Source organism: Saimiri boliviensis, chromosome 9 (assembly GCF_048565385.1).
Source record: "Saimiri boliviensis isolate mSaiBol1 chromosome 9, mSaiBol1.pri, whole genome shotgun sequence".
NCBI classification, from domain to species: domain Eukaryota; kingdom Metazoa; phylum Chordata; class Mammalia; order Primates; family Cebidae; genus Saimiri; species Saimiri boliviensis.
In genome coordinates this window covers 101,205,898-101,219,269 of record NC_133457.1, presented here as the reverse complement: position 1 = coordinate 101,219,269, position 13,372 = coordinate 101,205,898, and the positions used below count along the sequence as shown (strand labels likewise).

At 40.0% G+C, this 13,372-nt stretch overlaps 1 protein-coding gene across 3 annotated transcripts in view; it reads left to right on the top strand.

Annotated features, from left to right (window-relative positions):
- RBL1 (RB transcriptional corepressor like 1) overlaps positions 1–13,372 on the top strand; it is an 85,307-nt gene that overhangs the window by 13,076 nt on the left and 58,859 nt on the right. For all 3 annotated transcript variants that reach the window (XM_039479781.2, XM_074406496.1, XM_074406497.1), the window contains 7 exons: positions 5,858–6,055; positions 7,063–7,127; positions 7,231–7,359; positions 7,472–7,632; positions 8,601–8,650; positions 10,093–10,279; positions 11,072–11,238. In XM_039479781.2, the coding sequence (XP_039335715.1) occupies positions 5,858–6,055; positions 7,063–7,127; positions 7,231–7,359; positions 7,472–7,632; positions 8,601–8,650; positions 10,093–10,279; positions 11,072–11,238 (957 nt within the window). The remainder of the gene's footprint in view (positions 1–5,857; positions 6,056–7,062; positions 7,128–7,230; positions 7,360–7,471; positions 7,633–8,600; positions 8,651–10,092; positions 10,280–11,071; positions 11,239–13,372) is intronic.

Genomic DNA, 13,372 nt, shown 5'->3' with positions numbered 1-13,372 from the left:
ATTCATTATTCAGTTATTTCTACCTTTTGGCTATTAGGATTAGTGTTGCTATGAACATTTGTATACAACTTTTTACGTGGACCTATCTTTTTATTTCTTTTGAGTATATATAGAGAGGAGTGGAATTGCTAAGTCATATGGTGACTCTATGTTTAACCTTCCTTTGAGACAGAGTCTCACTCTGTCACCCAGGCTAAAGTGCAGTGGCATGATCTCGGCTCACTGCAACCTTTGCCTCTTGGGTTTAAACGATTCTTGTGCCTCAGCCTCCTGAGTGGCTGGGATTACAGGTGTGTACCACCATGCTCAGAGAATTTTTGTATTTTTTGGTAGAGACGGGTTTTCACCATGTTGGCCAGGCTGTTCTCAAATTCCTGGCCTCAAGTGATCTGCCTGCTTCAGCCAACCAAAGTGCTAGGATTACAGGCATGAGCCACTGCTCTCAGCCCTATGTTTAACCTTTTGAGGAACTATCAGGCTGTTTTCCAAGGTGACTGTACAAGTTTACATCCACACCAGGAGTTTACAAGGCTTCCAGTTTCTCCACATTCTTGCCAGTTCTTGCTATTATCCATCCTTTTTTTTTTTTTTTTTTTTTTTTGAGACGAAGTTTCGCTCTTGTTACCCAGGCTAGAGTGCAATGGCGTGATTTCGGCTCACCGCAACCTCCGCCTCCCGGGTTCAGGCAATTCTCCTGCCTCAGCCTCCTGAGTAGCTGGGATTACAGGCACGTGCCACCATGCCCAGCTAATTTTTAGTATTTTTAGTAGAGACGGGGTTTCACCATGTTGACCAGGATGGTCTCGATCTCTTGACCTTGTGATCCACCCGCCTCGGCCTCCCAAAGTGCTGGGATTACAGGCTTGAGCCACCATGCCTGGCGTATCCATCCTTTTTATTGCAGCCATCCCAGTTTTGATTTGCATTTCCCTGATGGCTAATGATGTTGAGCATCTTTTCATGTGCTTGCTAGGATAGTGTATTCTCCTCTCTCTCTCTCTCTCTCTCTCTCTCTCTCTCTCTCTCTCTCTCTCTCAAAAAAAAAATTTCTTTTTCTGTGACAGGGTCTTGCTCTGTCACCCAGGCTGGAGTGCAGTGGTGCAATCATGGCTCACTGCACTCTCAATCTCCCAGGCTCAAGCGATCTGCCCGCCTCAGCTCCCCAAGTAGCTAAGACCACAGGTACATGCCACCACATCAAGCTAATTTTTAAACTTTATGTAGAGACAGTGTCTCTCTATATTGCCCAGGCTGGTCTCAAACTCCTGGACTCAAGCTATCCTCCCCTACTCAGCCTCCCAAAATGCTGCCATTACAGGTGTAAGTCACCATGCCAGCCTTAAAATATTGTTAATATTTTTTTATAAGATGGAGATTACACTATGTTGCCCAGAGTTATCTTGAATTCCTTGGCTCAAGCAGTCCTCCTGCCTAAGACTCCTGAATATCTGGGACTACAGGTGCATGCTGCCACACCCAGCTTGAGTAGTGTATTCTTTCTTCTTCTTCTTCTTCTTCTTCTTCTTCTTCTTCTTCTTTTGAGATAGGGTCTTGCTCTGTCACCCAGACTGGAATTCAGTGGTATTATCACAGCTCACTGCAGCCTTGACCTCCTGGACTCAAGCAGTCCTCCTATCTAAGCCCCTTGAGTAGCTGGGACTATAGATGTACACCACCAAGTCTAGCTAATTTTTAAATTTTTTGTAGAAATTAGATCTCACTATGTTGCCCAGGCTGGTCTCAAACTCCTGGGCTCAAGCAGTCCTCCTACCTCAGCCACCCAAAGTGCTAGGATTACAGGTATGAGCCACTACACCTAGCAGTAGCGTATTCTTTATAACAGAATCCCAATGAATAGAAAGCTGTGAAGTTTGCTTTGCTCCTTACTTTAGCCTTAAAAATTGTAATCATGGTTTAAGTGATAACAGTGCTATAAGGTTTTTATGTTTTTTCCAAACGCTCTGATGTATTTTGTTCCAGTCTAGGAAAGCCATTCTTGTGAGAGCAGTATGTACAATGCATTATATGATGATGTAGTAGTCAAGCCTCTTGTTTATGGAAAGCAGGTGTCAGCCTAGGCAACAAAAAGTGAGATCCCATCTCTAAAAAACTTTTAAAAATTAGCTGGGTGTGGTGGCACATTCCTGTAGTCCCAACTACTTGGGAGTCTGGGGCGGGAGGATCTATCACTTGAGCCCAGGAAGTCGAGGCTGCAGTGAGTCACGATCACACCACTGTACTCCAGCCTGAGTGACAGAATGGGACCCTGTCTCAAAAAAATAGAAGATATTACTTACCAACTTTGGCTAACTTAAGGAGAAAGGAAGTATTGGATAGGTGATAAAATCTTAGGATGACTTAAGAAAACTAGGCTTAGAAAAGGCCAGGAACAAAAGGAGGCTTGCCACACAGCCAAAAACCATATCACAGAATCCATTTAGCAGGGACACAGTTTGCATTGCTAGCAGTGCTGTCCCTGGACATTGCCACTTTATTTGCCCCAGGAGCTAAATACTGCTATTGATCCCACTATGAAGATTTACCACTTTCTCACTTCTCTGCAGCATCAGCTTCAGATCAAAATCTCAAGTAGATGTATCTCATAAAGGATATCTGATTTTATGCCTTCATCCTGGCTTCCAGTAAAGCTGATCTGTCTAGTGGTAGACAAGACTCGAAAGTGGAAATTTCCTCAAAGCAAAGGGTTTCACATGCTGATCATCCAAAAACGAAAACAATTTTTTTCTTTTTTTTTTTTTTTTTTTTGAGGAGTTTCACTCTTGTTTCCCATGCTGGAGTGCAATAGCTCTGTTTAGGCTCACCACAACCTCCACCTCCCGGGTTAAAGTGATTTTCCTGCCTTAGCCTCCCGAGTAGTTGGGATTACAGGCACCTGCCACCATGCCTGGCTAATTTTGTATTTTTAGTAGATGTGGGGTTTATCCATGTTGGTCAGGCTAGTCTTGAACTCCCTACCTCAGGTGACCCACCCGCCTCGGCCTCCCAAAGTGCTGGGATTACAGCCATGAGCCACCACAACCCAGCCAAAAAACAGAAATTTTTAAGTCTTCTATAAGGATATAATTTTTTGTGAGCCAAAAAATATTTAGTAATTTGACAAATTTTTCACTGCTATTGGTAAGAATCTTTTAATGAGATTCTTAAGAGTGTCAGATTTTAATCAGCATATCCAGAGTTTGAATGCTATATTAGGACGTTTTACATTACTATGAAGGAATACTTGAGGCTGGGTGACTTATTTTTTTAAAAAAAGAGGTTTAATTGGCCCAGGGTTCTGCAGGCCATATAGGAAGCATGGGGCTGGCATCTGCTCTTGGTGAGGGCCTCAGCAAGTTTATAGTCATGGTGGAAGGTGAAGCGGTAGGAAGTACATTATATGAGAACAGGAGCAGTTGAGAGTGGGAAGTGCCACACTCTTTTAAAGGACCAGATCTCATGTGAGTAAGAACTAAATTCATTACCATGAGGACAGCACCAAGCCATTCATGAGGGATCTGCTCCCATGACCCAAACACCTCCCACTAGGCCCACCTCCAGCATTGGAAGTCACATTTCTTTTTTATTTTTTTGAGACAGAATCTTACTGCATTGCCCAGGCTGGAGTGCAGTGGCATGATTATGACTCACTGCAATTTCAATCTCCCAGGCTCAAGTGATCCTCCTGCCTCAGCTTCCTGAGTAGCTGGGCCCACAAGCATACACAACCATGCTTGATTAACTTAAAAAAATTTTTTTAGGCTGTCTCATGCTGTTGCCCAGGCTTCAGTGCAGTGGTGCAATCTCAGCTCACTACAACCTCTGCCTCCCAGGTTCAGGCAATTCTCATGCCTCAGCCTCTCGAGTAGCTGGAATACAGGCATGCGCTACCACACCTGGCTAATTTTTGTATTTTTAGTAGAGACGGGGTTTCACCATGTTGGTGTTGGTCAGGCTGGTCTCGTGATCCTGACCTCGTGATCCACCTGCCTCAGCCTCCCAAAGTGCTAGGATTATAGGCATGAGCTACTGCACCCAGCCAACTTTTAAATTTTTTGTAGAGACGAGTTCTGACTATGTTACCCAGGCTGTTCTCAAACTGGTGGGCTCAGGTGATCTTCCACCCTCACCCTCCCAAAGTGTTGGGATTACAGGCATGAGCTACCATGTCTAGCCAAGGAAATTACATTGCAACGTGAGGTTTGGAGGGGACAAAAAATCCAAACCGTATTAAACAGCTTTGGATGATTTGCTGTTAATTGTCTTCTGTTGCCTTAAAAAAGGAAAAAATTACAAGTATTGGCCGGGCATGGTGGCTCACACCTGTAATCACAGCACTTTGGGAAGCCAAGGCAGGTGGATCACCTGAGGTCGGGAGTTCAAGATCAGCCTGGGCAACATGGCAAAACCCCATCTCTACTTAAAGTACAAAAATAGCCAGGCATGGTGGTGCGCACCTGTAGTCCAGCTGTCAGGAGGCTGAGGCAGGAAAATTGCTGGATTGGGAGGCAGAGGTTGCAGTGAGCCGAGATCATACCACTGCACTCCATCCAGGGCAACAGAGTGCGACTCCACTTCAAAATATATGTGTATGTGTATATATGTACTGTATGATTCTGTATATATTGGTAGATCTTTAATTAAGTGAGCTTTGACATGACAAGTTTTTCGTCTAAGACCACATTAACATAGGGACATTAAAAATGCACCCAGAATTGGGCCGGGCATGGTAGCTTGCTTGAACCCAGGAAGCTGAAGTTGCAATGAACCAAGATGGTGCCACTGCATTCCCGCTTGGGCAGCAGAGCTATTAAGTTTTTTTCTGATTATGTGCTACCTTCTTTACTTTTGGTGGTGGCAACACACACATTGGAACTCAAACTCTTGAATTTTACTCCTAACCTGTAACAATCTGGTGCTTTGTAATCAAATTCTCATTTGGAAAATGGGATTGTCTTTCCATTTGGGAGACTTCTGTTTTTCCTCAAACTAATTTTATAACCTATTAATCTGTTAACTAACATTAACTTTGTAAATTTTATGCAGAATATTGTCTAGGTGATGTAGAGAATAAAGGAATTAGATAGGTGCTTTCACTTCCTCCATAGAAGTTACGCTTTATGTGATGACCACTAATTAATAACCCATACTCCCCTGGTGATCCTGGGAACCAAAGTAATTTCATAGTGAGGATTTTTGTTTGTTTGTTTTAATTAAATTTAGGCTTGAGGGATGGTATTTGATCATTGTTCACGTGAGACACTGTCTTGCTTTGTCACCCAGGCTAGAGTGCATGATCGACACTCACTGCAGCCTTGACCTTCTGGGCACAAGCAATTCTCCTACCTCAGCCTCCCAAGTACCTGGAGCTACAGGTGCATGCCACCATGCCCAGTTAATTTTTTAAATTTCTGTAGAGATGAGGTCTTACTATGTTGCCTGGGAGGTCTGGCTTTTTAATAAAAATCTTGGCCGGGCGTGGTGGCTCAAGCCTGTAATCCCAGCACTTTGGGAGGCCGAGGCGGGTGGATCACGAGGTCAAGAGATCGAGACCATCCTGGTCAACATGGTGAAACCCCGTCTCTACTAAAAATACTAAAAATTAGCTGGGCATGGTGGCGCGTGCCTGTAATCCCAGCTCCTCAGGAGGCTGAGGCAGGAGAATTGCCTGAACCCAGGAGGCGGAGGTTGTGGTGAGCCGAGATCGCGCCATTGCACTCCAGCCTGGGTAACAAGAGCGAAACTCCATCTCAAAAAAAATAAATAAAAATAAAAATCTTAGTCGTGAATAGAATGTTTCCTTTTCAATGCATTATATAAATGAATTTTAAAGGTGCCCCTTTTCTTTTTTTTTTTTTAGTTTAATACAGTTTTTTAGTAAAATGAAGAAATGGATGGACATGTCAAACCTACCACAAGAATTTCGTGAACGTATAGAAAGGCTAGAGAGAAATTTTGAGGTGTCTACTGTAATTTTCAAAAAATTTGAGCCAATTTTTTTAGACATATTTCAAAATCCATATGAAGAACCACCAAAGTTACGAAGCAGGAAGCAGAGGTGAGCCCTTAATCCGTATATAATAAAGACTATGACACAAACTAAGAGAATTTACTTTTTTGAAAGTCTGCTTTTTATGAAAAGTATTCCTGCAAAGACCTTAATTATTTTCTTTTTAAATTCATGTACAATTATCTATATATGGAAATTCAGGGTAATACTGTTACTTATTTTTCTATGTTCTGATTTTTTTTTTTTTTTTTTTTTTGGAGGCAGAGTCTCAGTCTGCTGCCAAGGCTGGAGTATGGTGGCACGATTTCAGCTCACTGTAACCTCCGTCTCCTGGATTCAAGCAATTCTGCTGCCCCAGCCTCTGGAGTAGCTGGGATTACAGGCGCATACCACCATACCCAGCTAATTTTTTTTATGTTTATTTTTTGAGACAGAGTTTCGCTCTTGTTGCCCAGGCTGGATGGAGTGCAGTGGCGCAATCTCAGCTCACCACAACCTCTGCCTCCCTGGTTCAGGCGATTCTCCTGCCTCAGCCTCCCGAGTAGCTGGGATTACAGGCATGCACCACCACGCCCAGCTAATTTTGTATTTTTAGTAGAGATTGGGTTTCTCCACGTTGGTCAGACTGATCTTGAACTCCCGACCTCAGGTGGTCTGCCTGCCTCAGCCTCTGAAAGTGCTGGGATTACAGGTGTGAGCCACCACACCCGGTATAATTTTTTGTATTTTTAGTAGAGACAAGGTTTCACCATGTTGGCCAAAGCTGGTCTTGAACTCCTGACCTCAGGTGATTCACCTGTCTCGGCCTCCCAAAGTGCTGGGATTACAGGTGTAAGCCACTGTACCCGGTCCTGTGTTCTGATTATTTTATGCAGATTGGAAAGGCTTGCTTACTTAATCTATCACTTATTCCATTTCATAAGTGATAGATTACTTTCCTTCATGAATGGAATTTCATGTATAATTTGACCTATTTGATATTTATATTTACTATTTCAATTTATATGATATTTAACAAGCTAGTCAGACACAAAGTAATTTTTTTCCCTTTTTAGGAGGATTCCTTGCAGTGTTAAGGATCTGTTTAATTTCTGTTGGACACTCTTTGTTTATACTAAGGGTAAGATGGCACTTTCAGTGGTCTTACATTTCTGCTGTGGGAACTTGGTGCTATTTGACATGAGAAGTTTCTGTTTTTGTGTCTTTTTTTTTTCCTTATAAAGGTAATTTTCGGATGATCGGGGATGACTTAGTAAACTCTTATCATCTACTTCTGTGCTGCTTGGATCTGATTTTTGCCAATGCCATTATGTGCCCAAATAGACAAGACTTGCTAAATCCATCATTTAAAGGTAAGACCTTTCATTTATTTTTGAAAAATGAGTATCAGTTTTTAGAAAAAGATTTTTAAAAGTTGACCATATTTTTTTTCCCTCTGTTCCTTTTCCTACACTGTCAAACTAGGTTTACCATCTGACTTTCATACTGCTGACTTTAGGGCTTCTGAGGAGCCACCCTGCATCATTGCTGTACTATGTGAACTGCATGATGGACTTCTAGTAGAAGCAAAAGGAATAAAGGAACACTACTTTAAGCCATATATTTCAAAACTCTTTGACAGGAAGGTACTGTACTTATAATTAAATGACTGAGATGCTTATAGGTCAGCAGTAATGTCTAAAGAAAAAAATGTTTTAAGCAAGTTCTCAACAATATAGAACTCAGGGTCAGGATTCCCAGGCTTTAACCTCTGCTGTAATTCAGAATTTCCTTGTGAGCTTGTGTGATGTGAGAAACTGAGCTGTTGAAAAATGTGACCAACTATGTACTGTTAGGTAAACATACTGTCAGAGGCAACTGTAGGAGGTGCTGATAAAGAATCTTAAAGAACAGACTAGGCCAGGTGTGGTGCACAGGCCTGTAATCCCAACACTTTGAGAAGCCAAGGCAGGCGGATCACCTGAGGTCGGGAGTTCAAAACCAGCCTGACCAACATGGAGAAACCCTGTCTCTACTACAAAAAAAAAAAAAAAAAAAAAAAAAAAACAGAACAGAACATCACAGTAAAGCTGACAAAGAATTAGGAAAGACAGGAAGTCAGAATAAGCTGACTAGTTTACTGCCATAATTTCAATAACTGCTGACTGTTCACTAAAAGTAGGATAATGTGTAACAACTACAGTTTTAATTCCATATAAATCAAGCAGAAAATCCATTATAGTTTTGTAGCCACTTGTAGGCTATCTGTGTGCATTCTGGATATTTTCTCCTCAGTCATTAACTTAACTATTTCTACATTTATGAATTGGCTTGTTCCTTTGGGTCTCAATTTCCTTATTTCCCCAGCATCAAGCCATTAAATGTAGTTAGGCCTCAAACCAAAAAAAAAAAAAAAAAAAAAGTTATTTGCATGCTAAATACATTTTCGTAGTCTGAAAGAAATATTTAATAATTCTGTTTTGTGTGTGTATTATAACTAACAATATGGAAATTTAATTATGTGTGTATTAATCTGTAAATTTAGATAAATGTTTTTGTGTATGTATTAATATGCTTAATGATATGGTATCCCAAAATAATTTTTTCTTCACAGATACTAAAAGGAGAATGCCTCCTGGACCTTTCAAGTTTTACTGATAATAGGTAAATATGTAGTACTAATGGTGCCTGGCAAATCACAAGTATTTGTTGATTTGTTAAAATTTGTTAAGCATAACATTACATCAAAGTAAAACATCCAAATTCAAATTCTCTCTGCTTTAGTGGCATTGAATGGGTATTATCACCTAGATTTGTTGGCTTTAAATACATTTATTTTAAGAAATCAAAGCTGGGCACGGTGGCTCACACCTGTAATTCCAGCACTTTGGAGGGCCAAGGCAGGCAGATTGCTTGAGCTCAGAAGTTGGAGGCCAGCCTGGACAACATGGTAAAACCCTGTCTCTCCATAAAATACAAAAATCAGAAATCAGCTGGACGTAGTAGGGTGAGCCTATAGTCCCAACTACTTGGGAGTCTGAGGTAGGATGGATTGTTTGAATCCAGGAGGTCGAGGTTGCAGTGAGCTGTGATTGCACCACTGCACTTCAGCCTAGGTGACAGAGTGAGACCCTGTTTCAAAAAAAAAAAAAGAAGAAGAAGAAAGAAAGGCCAGGCCTGGTGGCTTACGCCTATAATCCCAACACTTTGAGAGGCCGAGGCAGGCAGATCACTTCAGGTCAGGTGTTTGAGACCAGCCTGGCCAACATGGTGAAACCCCGTCTCTACTAAAAATACGAAAATTAGCTGAAAGTTTGAGACCAGCCTGGGAAACCCCATCTCTACTAAAAATACAAAAATTAGCCAGATGTGGTGATGCATGCCTGTAGTCCCAGCTACTTGGGAGGCTGAGGCAGGAGAATTGCTTGAACCTAGAGGCAGAGGTTGCAATGAGCTGAGATCATGCCACTGCATTCCAGCCTGGGTGACAGAGTGAAACTCTTAAAAAAAAAAAAAAAAGAAAGAAAGAAAGAAAAAAACAGACAAAACAGCTACTCTCTTGAGAAACTCATAAATGAACCCAGTACTCTGTATTTGATGTTACATCATTAGTACATGTTGACAGTGCCTTTCTTTCTCTTTCTTTCTTTTTCTTTCTTTCTTTTCTTTCTTTTCTTCTTTCTTTTTTTTTTTTTTTTTTTTTTTTTTTTTTTTTTTTTGAGGTAGAGTCTTGCTCTCTTTCCAGGCTAGAGTGTAGTGGCGTGATCTTGGCTCACTGCAACTCCCACCTCCCATAATTCAAAGCAACTATTGTTCTGTTAGTGATCAGAACACATTGTCATTAATCAGATTCAACTAGTTTTCAGATTAAGTATATGTAGTCACTTTTTTACTCACTTTTCAAAGTAATTTATTGGCCGTATAAATGAATGTGAAGAATGTGCATAATCAGGTAGGACCCTCTGATATTGTTAGATGGGCAGAGTTAAAAATTAGGAAGTTGTCAAGTTTTCTAATCTGTAAACACTAAAGCCATCTTCAAGTCAAGATAAATCCATTGTATAACTTAGTATTACTATTATAGCTTAAAATAATTCTCTTTGCAGCAAAGCAGTGAATAAAGAGTATGAAGAGTATGTTCTAACTGTTGGTGATTTTGATGAGAGGATCTTTTTGGGAGCAGATGCAGAAGAGGAAATTGGAACACCTCGAAAGTTCACTGGTGACACCTCACTAGGGAAAATGACAGCACAGGCTAATGTGGAGTATAACCTTCAACAACACTTCGAAAAAGTAATATAACCTAGCCCGGCCTCAATCTTGAATGATCTTTTTCTCTGTGTGTGTGATTCTACTAACAGCAGAAGCATCTTTCAAGTTAAATCTTGATTTTCTTCTACTAATTCATATTTCCCATGAAAGCCTTAAAAGGTAATTTTTAAAACTGGCATTTAGTATTTTTATCTCATTTCTTACTATTCATGTTTTACATCCATTTTCCCAGCATGCCTCAGTTTATTAGTAGAGTATGTTTCTTTTCACATAAAGAGGAAGTTTTGCTTTCTTACCATTCTTTCTTTGCTTCGACTTAGTCTCTATTTCATTGCTTTAAAATTTAGTTTGCTTTTCTACCCATGACACAAACTATGTTTTTCTATAACTTCAGCTATGAAACTCAGGACTTGATTGTTAATGGCCAAGGCTTGATTCTGTATTTATGGGTAAAATGGGTTGGAGAAAGAGATCCAGTGGAAAATTCACTTATCTAAAACATAGAAAACCCCAAGTTTTAGTCCAAGCCTTGTCAGATGAAACAAGTTTTTTAATTTCTCTGTTCTTGTTTCCTCATATATAATATTAAAATATGTATACATTATCTTTCAAATCAGTGATGTGACGATTGAATGAAATTACAGGTAGAAAGTGTTTTAAAAATGTTATTTAAATATAAGGATGTTATTAGCATAGTATTGCTAAAACTTTCATGGATATTGTGAATAGAGAAGATGGTACATGTACTGAATTAAACACATAATGAAGAAGATGGTAACTTTTAAAAGCTCACAGATTTTTCTTTTCTGACAGAAAAGATCATTTGCACCTTCTACCCCACTGACAGGACGGAGATATTTACGAGAAAAAGAAGCACTCATTACTCCTGTTGCATCAGCCACCCAAAGTGTGAGCCGGTTACAGAGTATTGTGGCTGGTCTAAAAAATGCACCAAGTGAACAACTTCTAAATATTTTTGAGTATGTACAATACTTTTATTTTTCCACATGTCTTTTTAAAATTAGATTTCTTATTCTATTCTATTTTTAGTATATTCAGAATTCTCAAGATAGTGGATATTCAGCTGGCAGATTTTACTATATCATTTTTTTTTCTTTTTCTTTTTCTTTTTTGTTTTTGTTTTTGAGATGGAGTTTCACTCTTCTTGCCCAGGCTGGAGTGAATGGTGCGATGTGCAATCTCAGTTCGCTGCAACCTGCGCCTCCCAGGTTCAAGCAATTCTCCTGCCTCAGCCTCCCAAGTAGCTGGGATTACAGGCATGCATCATCATGCCCAGCTAATTTTTTTTTCTTTTTTGTATTTTTAGTAGAGACAGGGGTCTCCATGTTGGTCAGGCTTGTCTCAAACTTCTCAGCTCAAGTGATCCACCTGCCTCAGCCTTTTGAAGTGCTGGGATTACAGGTGTGAGCAGCCATGCCAAGCCAACCTTGTCTCTTAAAAAAAAAAATTATATATGATGTTATTTCATGGGAGTATAGACTTTAGGAGATAAGTGTACCTTAAAGATTATTTTGCTCTGATATTTCACTCTTGTAACTACCGCTGAGTTAGCATGTTTTTGTTTTGTTTTTTATTGACTTTATTTTTTAATTTATTTTTATTTTTGTTTGTTTCTAAAGATCACCTGTATAAGGTCATACATTAACTTTAAATGGAGTCATTCTAAACATCCATTAGATAGGGGACTAATTGTATATTGGTGGTACAACCATAAAATGGAATTATATACATTTTTTTTTTCTTTTTTAAGGAAGCATTACTCCTGGTAAAGCTGGTAGAATGAAGCCAGATCAGAGAACCTTCTTTCCTAACACCTAATAAAAAAAGAGAATAGTAAAAACCAGCAAAATATTTATCAGTGGCAACCAAATGAGGAGAGAGATATGATTTCATGATATAAATTTCCAAAGTAGAAATCAAAAGGAAAGTTGATGGTTCTGGTATGCCCATCTCTAAGCAGTGTTGGGGAAAGAGAGTATATTGATAGATCTTGAGAATGCTCATTAATACTTCATTTTTGGAGAGAAACGAATGAGGGAGTAGGCAGACCAATAAAAAGTCATACAACCTCCCCAGGTAAAAGTCCCTATGTACCACCAACGGGATCCCAGCAGAATATGAACAACTGCCAAGCCTGCTGTTTTCCAACATACTATGATGATTTGGGGAGATACCCTAATATAACTAGACATCCCTGACTAGGAATAGTGAACCCTGGAATGGGAATATTTAACTAAATCTCAGAAGAGAAAGCAAAGCTCTTGTCCTCCAAGGAAAGCTGAACATAGCTGAGCTCATACCTATTCCTCAAACCTTCAGGATACAAGAAAATAGACAGAACAGTTTCCAGCCTCAGAAATAGCTCAGAAGAAAAGCATACTGCCAGTAAGGTAGGAAGACTGTCATGGAGATCTACCCTCCATAGCATTTGAGTAAATAGATCTGAATTGAACTACTGATCAAGCATGAATAAGTTGAAAAGCAGTGACAAAGCAACTACACATATATGTCAATAAGAAAAGAAAGTATAGAATGCAAAAGAAAAATCTAGACACAAATAAATGGAAAGGCTGGGTGTTGCGGCTCATTCCTGTAATCACAGCACTTTGGGAGGCTGAGGCAGGAGATCAGTTGAAATCAGGAGCTCAAGACCAGCCTGACAAACATGGTAAGAACCTGTCTCTACAAAAAAAATGTAAAAATTAGTCATGGTGACATGTATCCCAGCTACTCAGGAGGCTGAGAGGGGAGAATCACTTGAAGCCAGCCATGATCACCATTGTACTCTAGCCTGGGCAACAAAGCGAGGCCCTATCTAAAAAAATAAAAATTAAAAAAAGGAAAGACATCTGTGTTTGTGGACTGGAAGACTTAAAATATCTATATTAGAGGCCAACTGCAGTGGCACATGCCTGTAATCCCAGCACTTTGGGAGGCCAGGATGGGTATATCGCTTGATCTCAGGAGTCTAAGACCAGCCTGGGCAACATAGCAAGACCTCATCTCTACAAACAAACAAAATAAATAAAACCTGGCCATTGTTTCTTTCTTTTTTTCTTTTTTCTTTTGAGACGGAGTTTTGCTCTTGTTGCC